Source organism: Neophocaena asiaeorientalis, unplaced genomic scaffold (genome assembly GCF_003031525.2).
Source record: "Neophocaena asiaeorientalis asiaeorientalis breed wild unplaced genomic scaffold, Neophocaena_asiaeorientalis_V1.1 scaffold1092, whole genome shotgun sequence".
In the NCBI taxonomy this organism is placed as follows: domain Eukaryota; kingdom Metazoa; phylum Chordata; class Mammalia; order Artiodactyla; family Phocoenidae; genus Neophocaena; species Neophocaena asiaeorientalis.
Genome location: NW_020171836.1, coordinates 69068 through 83906, shown reverse-complemented (window position 1 = coordinate 83906; position 14839 = coordinate 69068). Strand labels below are relative to the sequence as shown.

General features: G+C 46.5%; 1 protein-coding gene across 4 annotated transcripts in view; it reads right to left on the bottom strand.

Moving 5' to 3' along the window:
• Nucleotides 1-239: 239 nt before the first annotated feature.
• Nucleotides 240-14839, bottom strand: part of CUNH10orf120 (chromosome unknown C10orf120 homolog) — a 51073-nt gene continuing 36473 nt past the window's right edge. The window contains exons 3-6 of one of the 4 annotated variants that reach the window (XM_024741669.1): nucleotides 3543-4154; nucleotides 1854-1906; nucleotides 1571-1646; nucleotides 240-1032 (exon numbers count right to left, since the gene is read on the bottom strand). In XM_024741669.1, the coding sequence (XP_024597437.1) occupies nucleotides 277-1032; nucleotides 1571-1646; nucleotides 1854-1906; nucleotides 3543-3683 (1026 nt within the window). In that variant the 5' untranslated portion in view covers nucleotides 3684-4154 and the 3' untranslated portion in view covers nucleotides 240-276. Of the gene's footprint in view, nucleotides 1033-1570; nucleotides 1647-1853; nucleotides 4155-4194; nucleotides 4397-14839 lie in introns of those variants that run through there. The other 3 variants (XM_024741659.1, XM_024741652.1, XM_024741673.1) reach the window with 3 other exon arrangements.

Below are 14839 nucleotides of genomic sequence, written 5' to 3'. Positions count from 1 at the left end.
AAGAAGCCTGTGCACCTCAAAGAAGAGTAGCCCCCACTCGCTGCAAATGGAGAAAGCCCGTGCACAGCAACGAAGACCCAACCCAGCCAAAAATAAGTAAATAAAATAAATTTTTAAAAAATTAATAAATACAATTTAAAACTTTTTAAATCAAATTTTTTTAAAGCTAAGAAAAGAAAAGAATGAAAAAAAGAGAAAGAGGGAAGCCACCTGGGGCAGAGCTGCAGGAATAATAAGGACCAGGGCACGCGGCTTCCATGGGGAATAAATAAACCTTTAATAATGGTGGGAAGCAACTTTGTGCATGTACTCCTTCCAGGCGCTGCCTTCTTCCAGGCAGCTGGCCTTTGACACGTCACCAGGGTGGATTCCCCGTGATATAAAATCCTGATTCATCAGCATTAGGTCTCCAGGGAATTCGGCCAGGTGCAAAAGATTTCTGTTTGTTAAGCCAGCGATGGATCTTTCTGCTTTTTTTGGAGGGAGGAATGGTTTTAGATCATTTGGATGGTACGTTACACATTTTTTTGGTTCTTCTGACTTGAAAATTACGTTCATTTTTATTTCCTGTCTTTTCGTGGTTTTGCTCTCTGCCTCATCTCTCTTCTCTTGATGGGCATAGTCGCAGTGATCGGCGTCTCGGTCATCCTTGCCTTCCCCAGTTTTGTCCCTTGCCGGGAGGCCCAGGTCCCCTCCAGACAGAAGCAAAGAGCTCCTAAAACTTTCAATGTAGGGTAAAGGCTGCTTATTCCTCAGGGCTCGAGCGAGCTGCATTCGTTCTATGTGCTTGCTGACGTTCAGCCTCTCCCGCTGTGGCATTTTGAACTCCTCTGGGGGCACTATCACCTTCGCCGTCCATATTTTTTCTAGGGGTCCACAGGTGGCACAAGGAGGGGTGAGTTGCTTCCTATATTCCACCGCCCTTTTATAGTCTGAAGACAGCACCTTTAGTTCCTTGAGCATTTCCCGTTCTTCTTCTTGCTTGTAAGTCAGAAACCTCCTGGCTGCTATGGTGTGAACACCACCTAGACGCTGACAACGGGAAAGGGATGGTTAAAATCTCAACGGGACAGGAGTAGGGGGGACCCACAGGAACAACTACCTAGTGGCACCTTCACCCTCCATCGCTGAGGGTGCCCGAGCCCCTGGGTAGTGAGAAAGAGCACAGATCTTTGGGGTTAGACGAGCCTGGGTTCAACTCCTGACTCTCCTTCTTACCTACTATGAATTTGAAAGAATTTTATTGATCTTACAGGTCCCTGTGAGGTCTCCATAAGATATATACGAAAGCAACTAGTGCAAGATAAGGGCTTGAGAAAAGGCAGCTTCCGCGATTTGTTACCACTTGTAGGTATATTCCTACTTGGGACTTCGAAATAAGAGAGTATTTTGCTTTTGCTATGCAGGTGTGGAAGCCACTAGCTCACAACGGCCAAGTAGTGGCCAACTCCAGTCTGCTGTTTGGGAGACTTACATCTCTATTGCTGGTGGTTTTTGAACCTCTGGCTCCCCTAGCCTAACTGCCTGGCTTCCATGGGGCTTCCCTGTGTATAAATTTCACAGCACTTACTAGGATCTCTTTTTCCAAGGGGGAGTATTTTCCGAGGGCAATGCGTGGGTCTGATTTGTAGCATTTGGTCCATATCCTGGAAGGCAGAGAGGTGTATTAGAACTCGGAAAGGGTCATCCTAGTTTTCCCTTTGGAATGGGAAATCTCACAAAGGGTGATTCTACATTAGTCAGGGCAGGGTCACTGTGACCAGGGTTTCTACAGCCTTAGAGTGGGCTCCTCCACTTGGCCTTGTTCTGACATGGGTGGGAAGGAATAGACCAGAAGCACAGGTCATACTCACCCCAATGGTGAAGCAGAACATGGATCCCCCTGGCAGCACAGGGAGTCTTTATCCTGAAAGGAATCGTTTATATTGAATACTTGGACTGGTGTTCCATTCTTATTTGACTTCCCCTCTGTAGTCATCCTTTCTTGGGCCCTTGAATCTCTAGCCCTCTGTTTTCCAGTCTTCTGACAGCCATTCTCCCATTCTCTGATCATACTCTGGCAATAGGCTAAGATGGGAGGTGTCAGTGCCTGGAGTTTCTTTGTAAGACAGTTTTAATGGGAACCCCAGGGACAGTCACAAACTTCTTGCATCATAACTGGCCTACGTGGAGCTATTGTGAGGTCTGAGTTTAGGCAACAAATGACCCCTTGGGGTGAAATGGACGCACACTACCATGCTCCTGGCGTGTTGGGGTCTAGAGGAATAGAGTGGGCAGAGAGTGTGGCTGGGAGGTGATCTGGCCACGTCACTGCCACTTATGTGCCCATAAAGACGGCTCGGTTCTTTCAGGATGAAGGCTCATCAGCTAACGTCTCTCCCTGCTGTTGGCTCTGCCTGTCCAATCTTAGCTCCGATCTTAGTTCCTCATGCTCCGTCCATGAACTCTATCTATGGTTCTTGGAATCAGCTTCTAGACATGCTCCCCCCTGTCTCAAATACCTCTCTCCCCCTAGACAACTTGCTTGTCTTTCAGGGCCCAGCTTAACTATTGCTTCCTCTGAAGATTTCCTTGCAGAATAAATTATCCCTTGGCCCACATTCTCACAGCACTTCCTGTATCATGCTATAGTGCTTTGTCACGTGTTGACTTGGTTGTCCAATAAATAGGTCTGTCTCTCCCTCTGCTCAAAAGCAGGTGCCAATAGCATCTTGTTCTTTGCACTGGGGTTGTTTATCATGGGATCTAGTATAGAGCAGATGTTCAGCCTGTTGACCTAATAAGCAATCATCTTGGGTTCCTGCCCAAAAGTGGGGTCAAGAGTGTTGCTGCTGGGAATGTATATTGGCACAATCCTGTAGAAAGTAATTAGGCAATATATACCAAAAGTTACAAGTGTGTTTACCCTTTGACCCAGCAATTACATGTATAAAATAAAATACGCACAAGTTTGTCAGTGCAGCCTTGTGTGAGATGACAAACCTAATGGGAAACTCAAATGTCCATTAACAGGTGACTGGCTAGAGAGTTATGGTTGAGCATACAATGGAATACTATATAGGAGTAATAGGACTATAAAAGTAATAAAAAGATCTTTATTTATTTGGAAATATCGCTGAGAAATATTGTTCGTGCAAAAAGCAAGGTGCAAAAGTATATAAATTGTAGACGACTTTTTTGTGTTGGAAAGGAAACTTGTATTTGCATAAAAAAACTCTAGAATAATACATACCCAAAAAATGATAAAAATGGTTACCAGAGGTGGGTACCTGGCAGATGAGGAAGAGGTGGGAATGAGCCTTTTCATTGTGTACATTATTATTTCGTCTTGAATTTTAGAACAATGTAAGCATACTACCTATTGAAAACATAAGTTTAAAAAGTAAAGCAGCAGCTTATGGAAGAAGTTGTCTCTGACAAGTACTGGTCCTAAAGCTTTCCTTTGCTTCTACCAGGAAACATCCCCACATGGGGATATTTAGAGCTCAGTCCAGTGCTCGTACCGATGCCAGCCACCCAAAATACATTGGTGCTCCTCTTACCTGGGCAAGTTCAGTTACCTGGAACAGCTGTGAACCTGGAAATAGCAACAAGTGCCTCTGAGCCTCCTGCCCTGTATTCATTGACTCACACGTTTGTCCTACGGTCAACTGCTTGCACAAGCCACACAACACCTGGCACATTGCAAGCACTCAACAAATATTTGTGGAACAACCAATGAATGATACATGATAGAATATTATGGGCCTATCAAAAAATCAAGTCTTTGTCAAATTTCCAATAGTATGCTCACGATGTAATGTGGTATTTTAAAAAGAGAGAATACAAAACTTATATAGAGTATGATCCGGATGCTGTCAATCTACAAATATGCAGGAGGAAAAAAGACTAGAAGGAAATTCACAGAGACATCTGCAGTGGACTGTGGGATGATGGGGGATATTCTAGGGCTGGCCATGTACCAGCAGCCTGGTTACCTCCAGGTATTGAGATGGAGAAGCTATGGCCTTGTCCCAGCAGGTCCAGGTAGAAAAGGGTGGCACTGTCAGGACTCAGCTCCTCCAGGCATCAGGGAAAAGGAGAGTGAGAAAGGGCACCCTGCCACTCTGCCCAGAAGTGATGTCACCATGGCAATGATAGGTTTGGGGTGGGATCTGGAGACAGAGAGAAATTTATTTTAAGGAATTAACATACATGAGTGTGGGCTGGAATATCCAAAATCTGCAGGGTGGTCCAGCAGGCTGGAGACCCAGAGAGAGCCCATGTCGAAATTCAAGTCCACTGGCGGAATTTCCTCTTGTTCAGGGGACATAAGTCTTTGTTCTCTTCAGGCCTGATTGGATGAGGCCCACCATCATTACGGAGCAATGGGCAATCTGCTTTACTCAAAGTATGCTGATTTAAATGCTAATCTCGTCCAAAAACACCTTCACAGAATAGGATTTCCCTGGTGGTACAGTGGTTAAGAATCCACCTGCCAATACAGGGGACACGGGTTCGAGCCCTGGTCTGGGAAAATCCCACATGCCGTGGAGCAACTAAGCCCGTGCACCACAACTACTGAGCCTGCACTCTAGAGCCCGTGAGCCAAAACTACTGAGCCCACGTGCCATAACTACTGAAGCCCGAGCAACTACAGCCTGTGCTCTGCAACAAAGAGAAGCCACCTTCTCTTCAAAGAGAAGACTCACTTATTAATCAGTCTTCTGTTGTTTACATTTAGGCTGGTTTTTTTAAAATTTGGGGCACATTCTTGTCATGTTTCCTTGCACTTATTCTGTCAGGTGCATACCTAAGAGTGGAATTGCTGAGCCCTAGGATACGTGTAGCTTTGATTTCCTAGAGAATTCTCAGCTCTATTCCAAAGTGTCTCTACAATTCACCATTCCACCAGTAAAGTATGAGAATTCACTCTTGCCAACACTAATGGGTATCTTGTGATATCTCACTGTGGCTTTAATTTGCGCTTTCTGATTACAAATGAGGTTGAACACTTTTTCTATTGCCCGTTGAGATTACCCTTAGTGAAATGTCTATTCAACAAGTCTTTCGTCTATTTTTTCTAATATTTTTTTCTTATTGATATGTACAACTTCTTTACATATTCTTGATATAAGCCCTTTGCCAGTAACCTATGTTGCAAATATCTGCTCCTATTCGAGACTGGCCTCTCTCCTTTCTTACTTTTATGCCAGCTACACTCCAATTTATGAGTCTTTTCCTTGATGGTTAGTGCTTTTCATGACTTGTTTAAGAAATCATTTCCTATCCTAGGTAGGAATGATACTCTACTATATTATATTGCGTATATATTTATGAGTTCTCTTATATTATTCTCTAAAAACGTTTTTCTTTTGAACTTTCTTAACTTCCTACCCTCATCTTATTAACTTTAATGTTCATTTTCTACCTCTTTTTCTTTAAGTACATTTTCCAATTTATTATTATAATGGCTATCAAGGAGTATGTGTACATGTGTGTGTTTGCGTGTGTGTGTGTTTGTGTGCGCAAGTCATACACAAAGAGTCCGGGCTTCTCCTCCCCCCTTCCCACATCTGTCCCTTCAGTCACCTCCTAGGCTCTGGCTCCCTCTGGTGGATCTTGCCACTCACTGAAAGATGGCTCTGCAAAGACCCACCAGCCATCCCCTTACCCCTGGGCTAAGATTCCCTATGGAGACAGCCCCCTTGGTTATGAGAATGGTGCTCCTTTCTAACACTGCATTATATCCAGACTTTATATGAGAAGCTGTGTGCCTTAAAATCATAGTTCTCATTACAAAGCCGTTGGCTCTGGGCAGAACAGCCTCCTGGACAGTCTTCTAGGTCAGTGCTTCTCCAACATTAATGTGCATATAACCCTCCGGGGAGATCTAATTAAAATGCAGAGATTCGGTAGATTTGGGGTGGAACCTAAAGATCTGCACCTCCAACAACTTCCCAGGGGATGCCAATGCTGCTGGTCCAAGAGGAACAAAGTTGCAACTCAATGTGTGGGACTCCTCAGCACGAGGTGCTACTCAAAGTGTGGCTAGGGGGCCAGCAGCAGTGGTATAACCTGGGAGCAGGTTAGAAATGAAGAATTTCAGGCCTTGTCCCAGATCAACTGAGTCACAACCTGCAATTCAACAAGCTCCCCAGGTGAGTCCCACACACAGAAAAGTGTGAAAGGCAGCTGCTTGGCCCCGTGAGGAATCAGATGACACACAACCTCCACATGGACCCCCGTGGCGTCAGCCCAGAGGACTTGTGGTCAGGATTCACCTGCTGTGCACCAACCTGTTTCTAAAATCCAGTTTCCCAGACTTACAGATATTGAAAACAAACTTATGTTTACCAAAGCGGGAGCAAGAGGGAGAGGGATAAATCAGGAGCTTGGGATGAACATACACACACTACTATATATAAGATAGATAACCAACAAGGACCTACTGTATAGCGCAGGGAGCTCTACTCAGTATTCTGGGATAACCTATATGAGAAAAGAATCTAAAAAAGAACAATTGTATGTATATGTATAACTGGACCACTTTGCTGTACAACTGAAACTAACACAACATTGTAAATCAATTATACTCCAATAAAATTAAAGTTAAAAAATGAATCCAGTTTCCAGCTTCCTGTCTGCTTCCTCTTGGCATAAGGATTGAGGAGATGCTGGCTCAAGCAGAGTTGTTACAAATAGTTACTTAGGAATAAATAGGTCCACTTTTGGAGCCTCTTTGGGAGGTCCACCCAGAACAGTGGAACCTACGGATAAGGCGAGGCCTGTTTCCATTTAGACCTCTGGGGAATGCTTGGTCACATGGAGGTGTCAGAAGCAGGGTCTCTAATTCTTTTTTTCTGACTGAGGGGGAACAGATTATTATCTGGGGAAGGTCAAGTCCCAAAAGGGTGATCTAATCAGACCTCAGAATCTAGGCCAGGATGACGATATTCCTGCCTGCATGTGTTTTTTATTTTTTCCCACCAGAATTTCAGGCCCACCAAGGAGGACTCCCCCTCCCCAGTGGAATCTGTCCCACGGAGGTGAGTTGAGGTAACAGACACCAGGGCACAAGAAGGAGGGTCTTCCCTAGCCCTTCCCTCACCGATTAACGCAGACCACTGTGCAACACCACCTTCTCAGTCTGAAAGGAGGCTTTGAGAATTCTCCTTTGGCTGCCTGTCTTGCTATTAAGATCCTACCCAAGAGAGTCTGATAGGGTGTGGCCTGGGCATTGGGATGTTTGGATGCCCTCCAGGTGGTCTTACCATGTGGGTTAAGAATTACTGCCTTATAGCGATCTGTAGTTATCTTTATTACTATCTCACTCCTCCCATTAGAATGTAAGCTCCAAGAGACCAGGAACTTTTAAAATCTTACTTATTGCTATTTTCGCAGTCCCAGCATGGTCTGTGACACATAGAAGGCACTCAATAAATATCTGTGGAATGAAAAAAGAAATAGCTAAGATAGCACTGGAAGTGAACCAAGAAGCCCTGGGCCATAGGATATACTTTACCTACCATAAAATTTGCCTGTTTTAGACATGCAATTCAATGATTTTTAATAAATTTGCTGAATTGTATAATTCACAATTCAGTTTTGGAATATTTCCCCGAAAAGATCTCTCATGGTCATTTATAGTTAATCCCCTGGCAACCACTAGTCTACTTTCTATCTTGACAGATTTGCGTTCAAGTGTTTTCTTTTTTCTTTTTTGCGGTACAGGGGCCTCTCACTGCTGTGGCCTCTCCCGTTGCGACACGCAGGCTCAGCGGCCATGGCCCTCATGTGGGATCTTCCCGGACCGGGGAAGGAACCCGGGTCCACTGCATCGGCAGGCGGACTCTCAAGCACTGCGCCACCAGGGAAGCCCAAGTGCTTTCTTTTTAAAATGACCCCTTTCTAGCTTCAAATTACCCTCGCCTCCTTGGCTTTCTGCTGTAGGATGCGTTGGGTTTTTTTGTTGTCCCTCTGTCACCACTAGAGGCACTGCTAAATCCGTGCTCAGGAAACCTGCCCTCTTCCCATGGAGCCGGAAGTACCTGCCTAGGCTTGTAGCTGGGATAATGCCTGAACTCACTTGGAGAATCAGGCTGAAGATCATCTTACCTTTCTGTAGGCTAATGCAGAAACAACTTAGCAGTTCCAAGACTCTATCAGATTATGGAGGGAGGGTGTTAATTGCGGTTTCCCTTATCTTTAAATGACAACTTCCTGTATTAGCCTGGCGTGCAGATGATGCCAGGCAAACCAGACCATGATTCTGCTGGTCCCACTGCAAGCAGACAAAGCAGGAGACCAGGGCATGGACAGTTTCCTGTATCTGGAACGCTCCTTCCTGCCTGTCACTCCTTGTGAAATCTGGACACAGATAAAATAGGAGAGAAGACCCCCCTTTCTGGGGCCACAGCAAGTCAAGACTGTAGGACTGTGGTGTTACTCTCCCTCCATGATGGGGAGGAGTGGGAAAGGGGATGGGTTAGGTTGGGGAAGGGTATGACTAGGCAGAGTCCGGGCTCCATTCCTGTCTTGTGCCCATGTCCCCCTGACATCTTATTTAGCTCTGTCCCCTGTCTGGGTTGCTACAAACTCTATCTGAGAAGTAAACAACCAGAAAGAGAATGTGAGAGAAAAGGAGCTGGCCACGTCTGGGAGGTACATCCCAACTAGCTCACCAGATGCAGGGCTCACCAGGGTGCTCATTCGACCTGTGCAGAGTTAAAAAAAAAAAAAAAGGGATGAAGAGGAGTTACTCAGGGTCATGTGATCTAGTGGCAGAGCTGAGTCCCCAGGGCAAGGAGGAGCCACCAAATACAGAGGCAAAGACCTGGCACATTTAGGGTCGGGATATAGTGATGGAAGGAGACTGGCATTTGACTGGTAGGTGGACAAACTTTTCACTTTTTCTTCTCTTATGCACAGAAGCCCCCCAGACAGTGGACTAACCATTAAATGTCTGCTCTGCACATTTTGCAAGTATTGACATTACTGGCAAAAGCTGCCCGTTATAGATGCACGTTACAGGGGTATCAAAGCAGGATACTTAGTCTACTTAAATGTCTGCTTGAATGCAATACTCCGTAAGGGAGAACACTTTTCTCTGGATATGCTTTCTTTGGTACTCACACATTCATACATATGTTCACGTGTGCACGCATGCCTCCACTCAAGCACGCCATGAGCTCAACTCTGCTAGATGTTGAGGAAACACAGAGGAACAAGACAGGACAGGGTCTCTCTTTTGCAGATCTCACAAAATGGGGTGCCACAGGTATACAGAAGGTCAGTGTAGGATATAATAATGCACATTATAACTGGTGCAAGAAAGGTGGTATTCTGGCAACACTGGGAAGATTCTTAACAGCCAGGGGCTCAGAGAAACTTCCCATGGGGCAAACTATGGGTGTTCAGAGATAAGGTGCATGAGAATTTGGGGAAAGGCTATGCAAGTTTACCCACCTCCCGGGCTTTCTATTAATTTTTGGCCTGGAAGAGACTCTACAAACTGCAGTGGGCCTGGAGCAGTAGAGGAGATGGGTGAAGAGAAGCAGGTTGAGGCGTTTGCTGAGTGGGGTGAGTCAGTGTTGGCGAGGGGTCTCTGCCCGGCTGCAGGGGAGAGTTGATCTCTCACACGGGCCTCTCCCTTCTGCAGTGGAACAAAAGTAGGAATGAGATTTGCCAACAGGAGGAAGGAAGTAAAATTTGCCGTTGTCCCACGGGGGTTTCCGTCATCCTGGAATCCCAGAGTCTTGCATCTGCTCGGTGGCCTTTCTGGAGAACTCACCGCTGTCGGACCCCAGCACCAGACAGTCTCAGCTGGAGACGCCAGGTCTGGCCACTCAGCTCCTCTCTGCCCTGTCCCTCCAGAAGAGTCCCTGGGGCCAGTGCTCTACCCTCAGGGGGACTTCACAGTTGAACTTCCCAGTTCCCAGCCTGACTTGGGGAAGGAGCAACCTCACCTTTGTATCCAGTATGTAACTTTATGCCAGGAACCTAAAGAGACAGAATTTGGGTAGACCCAGGGTCCTGTGCAACAAGTTGGAACCAGATGAAGGAAGAAGTCTGAAGTAAGAGCTCTGCACTGTCTCTACGTCAGAATTTGCTAATCCTGCGTTACTCCGGCATTTAATTTATCTGAGTGGGGATGTGTCAGGATCACCTTTAATAAAAGGATCATTTTGAACATGAAAAGTGGTGCTCGTCTACAGCACTGGCACCCAGACTTGGGAAGTGCAGATTCTTTGTTACAACAGGCAACATTTGAGAATTGTTCTTGGCTTAAGGTGAGGGTGAGGGTCCAGCAGGTCTGAGACATCAGACAAGGAAGGTAGAACGCGCCTTCAGCTCCTCTCAATGCAAACATCGCTCACATCTCTTTCTGGCAGGACTCTTGTTCTTTGTCTCTGTGACTCAAGATGATGGTAATATTTTAAATGGGTCTTTTCATATGCACGTCACTCAGATTGCACCTTTCAAGGTGGCATATAAACAATGTGACATTTGGAGAGAAGTGGAAAACAGAAACAGGCTTTTTAAAAAGTATGCATACAGGGCTTCCCTGGTGGCGCAGTGGTTAAGAGTCCACCTGCCCATGCAGGGGACACGGGTTTGAGCCCGGGTCCGGGAAGATCCCACATGCCGCGGAGCGGCTGGGCCCGTGAGCCATGGCCGCTGAGCCTGCGCGTCCGGAGCCTGTGCTCCGCAACGGGAGAGGCCAAAACAGTGAGAGGCCCGCGTACCGCAAAAAACAAACAAACAAAAAAAACAACCACTTAGCTGTCTGTCACGGTTTTGTGGGGCAGGGCTTGGATGGGACAGTCTTCCACTCCACATACCACTGAGCAGGGTCACCTAGTGGCTGGTTTGGACAGTCCAGGACAGCTGCACTCCAATGCCTGGGGTCCTGGTGGAGCCCTGGAGGGCTCAGCCATGGGCCCTCTTCCTTTCCAGGCAGTCTCAGGGCCTCTTCACATTCCCAAGGTCTCTCCAGGTAATCAGACCTCTTACGGGGTGGCTCAGGGTGCCACGAGCAAGCCACGGTTCCCAGAGACAGGAAGTGGAAGCTGCCAGTGTCTTAAGGCACAGCATCGCTTCTGCCATACTCTGCTGGTCAGAGCTGTCACAGAGCCCACCCAGGTTCAAGGGAGGGAACCCACCTCGTGACGAGAGGCATGTCCGAGAATCTGTGGCCTTCTTTAACCTACCACAGGAATTCTCTCAGCACCTTCAGACTTTTCTCAGTTGGCACTAAGTACATGGACATTTCTAAGGAGACCCTTTACATTTTGCTAACCTAGTAGATGAGACTATTTTCCCCTGGAGGTCATCAGTATCTCCTTTTTTCTTCTCCTTCTGGGTCTTTCCACAGCTTCTCAGGATCGCGTAACAGGTAGCCGCTTGTTTTAAATTGACATGGTAATAACTCCATGCCAAGAGAACCACCATAGGAGATGCCAGGCGGTGTGCTCAGGAAAAGGCACAAAGAGGCTGGTGTAGCGTGGCTGAGGGGCTGCTTCCTTGCTGCTCAAGCCCATCCTGCTGCAGCCCCTTCCGCAAGAAGGCAGGGCAGCCAGGACTCAATCGGAGGAGCGTCTCTGTCCTCACTGCAGCCTTGCCGAGGGGCGTGGTGTTAGTACTTCTAATGCCTGTAAATGCTGACTTGTTGGTTTATGATTTTGTTAAATTTTGTTGAAGTTTAGTTGATGCACAATATTATATGGTACAGGTACATGACAGAGTGATTTACAATTTTTAAAGGTTATACTCCATTTATAGTTATTATGAAATATCGGCTATATTCCCCACATTGTGTAGCTTATTTCATACATAACAGCTTGTACCTCTTACTCCCCTACCTGTATATTGCCCCTCCCCACTGGTAACCACTACTTTGTTCCCTATATCTGTGAGTCTGCTAAGAAGCATGTTTTTAATGAAAATAACTGGATAGAAGTAGCAGAATAAATGCCGACATCCATATATAATGAAGGGGAACAATAAGTTTTGTGTAAAATTGTAAATGCTGACTTTCAGGCTGGGAAGGGGGCGTGTGGATTTGCCCAGGTCAGAGTACGCAGGAGGGTGACAAGGGACTTGAAGAGAAGGTGGCTCGGTCCGTCTGGCCGTTCTCAGCCCGCTGCCTCTGGGCACCGTCCAGCAGCGGACACCCATGACAGGCACCAGCTCATCACCCCCTGCCAGCTCCCCGGGGTTTCAGCATCAGCGTGACGAGGCCCAGTTACTGTAACCTACAAGCGCAGTCAATACTAGCGCTCTGTGCCCGTCACCACTTCCCACCATCCATCGTGGGCAAGGCCAGGAATCTGTGTGATTCCAGGAGGAGGTGGGCAGGGGAGAACAGAAAGAAGAAAGTTAAGCATCTTCATAATTTGGCCCCAAGGTCAATAAAACATTATGTTTTCAAATTTCCTCTAAAATAATTTGACAATTCTAAGTTTTCTACTTTTTTGTGTGGCGTGCTGCTTTACGTATGTATGTTTGTGTGTGTGTATCAATTGATATTAATATGACAACTAGTATGGAAGAATTAGATTTTACTAGTTTAATTCTTTTTTTTTTATAAAATGTATTTATTTATTTATTTATTTTTGGCTGCGTTGGGTCTTCATTGCTGCGCGCGGGCTTTCTCTAGTTGCGGCAAGCGGGAGCTACTCTTTCTTGCAGTGCACGGGCTTCTCACTGCGGTGGCTTCTCTTGTTGCGGAGCATGGGCTCTAGGCGCACAGGCTTCAGTAGTTGTGGCACGTGGGCTCAGTAGTTGTGGCTTGCAGGCTCTAGAGCGCAGGCTCAGTAGTTGTGGCGCACGGGCTTAGTTGCTCCACGGCATGTAGGATCATCCTGGACCAGGGCTCGAACCCGTGTCCCCCGCATTGGCAGGCAGATTCTTAACCACTGCGCCACCAGGAAAGCCCCTTGTTTAATTCTTATAAATCCAAAACCTGTAAGTTCCAGTTGCAGTAGATACTGAGTTGAAGAAAACACAATCTACCCAGAAAAAGTGATGAAAAAGTAGTGAAAGGGAGGTCCCAGTCATAACCTCCCAAAACAGTCCATCCCACCCCCATTCCCTCCATCTCAGATTCCTCAGACCCAAACCTCGTCAGACTCACCCTTTCCCCAGGCATGTCCAGCCTCAGTCTCTGTCTCTCTTTCCCAAACCCTCACGTTGATCTGCTCTGCCTCTCTCCCAGCAAGCGAGAACCCTTCTGCTCAAGCCCATCCTGCTGCAGCCCCTTCCGCAAGAAGGCAGGGCAGCCAGGACTCAATCGGAGGAGCGTCTCTGTCCTCACTGCAGCCTTGCCGAGGGGCGTGGTGTTAGTACTTCTAATGCCTGTAAATGCTGACTTGTTGGTTTATGATTTTGTTAAATTTTGTTGAAGTTTAGTTGATGCACAATATTATATGGTACAGGTACATGACAGAGTGATTTACAATTTTTAAAGGTTATACTCCATTTATAGTTATTATGAAATATCGGCTATATTCCCCACATTGTGTAGCTTATTTCATACATAACAGCTTGTACCTCTTACTCCCCTACCTGTATATTGCCCCTCCCCACTGGTAACCACTACTTTGTTCCCTATATCTGTGAGTCTGCTAAGAAGCATGTTTTTAATGAAAATAACTGGATAGAAGTAGCAGAATAAATGCCGACATCCATATATAATGAAGGGGAACAATAAGTTTTGTGTAAAATTGTAAATGCTGACTTTCAGGCTGGGAAGGGGGCGTGTGGATTTGCCCAGGTCAGAGTAGGCAGGAGGGTGACAAGGGACTTGAAGAGAAGGTGGCTCAGTCCGTCTGGCCGTTCTCAGCCCGCTGCCTCTGGGCACCGTCCAGCAGCGGACACCCATGACAGGCACCAGCTCATCACCCCCTGCCAGCTCCCCGGGGTTTCAGCATCAGCGTGACGAGGCCCAGTTACTGTAACCTACAAGCGCAGTCAATACTAGCGCTCTGTGCCCGTCACCACTTCCCACCATCCATCGTGGGCAAGGCCAGGAATCTGTGTGATTCCAGGAGGAGGTGGGCAGGGGAGAACAGAAAGAAGAAAGTTAAGCATCTTCATAATTTGGCCCCAAGGTCAATAAAACATTATGTTTTCAAATTTCCTCTAAAATAATTTGACAATTCTAAGTTTTCTACTTTTTTGTGTGGCGTGTTGCTTTACGTATGTATGTTTGTGTGTGTGTATCAATTGATATTAATATGACAACTAGTATGGAAGAATTAGATTTTACTAGTTTAATTCTTTTTTTTTTATAAAATGTATTTATTTATTTATTTATTTTTGGCTGCGTTGGGTCTTCATTGCTGCGCGCGGGCTTTCTCTAGTTGCGGCAAGCGGGAGCTACTCTTTCTTGCAGTGCACGGGCTTCTCACTGCGGTGGCTTCTCTTGTTGCGGAGCATGGGCTCTAGGCGCACAGGCTTCAGTAGTTGTGGCACGTGGGCTCAGTAGTTGTGGCTTGCAGGCTCTAGAGCGCAGGCTCAGTAGTTGTGGCGCACGGGCTTAGTTGCTCCACGGCATGTAGGATCATCCTGGACCAGGGCTCGAACCCGTGTCCCCCGCATTGGCAGGCAGATTCTTAACCACTGCGCCACCAGGAAAGCCCCTTGTTTAATTCTTATAAATCCAAAACCTGTAAGTTCCAGTTGCAGTAGATACTGAGTTGAAGAAAACACAATCTACCCAGAAAAAGTGATGAAAAAGTAGTGAAAGGGAGGTCCCAGTCATAACCTCCCAAAACAGTCCATCCCACCCCTGAAAGCCCCTTGTTTAATTCTTATAAATCCAAAACCTGTAAGTTCCAGTTGCAGTAGATACTGA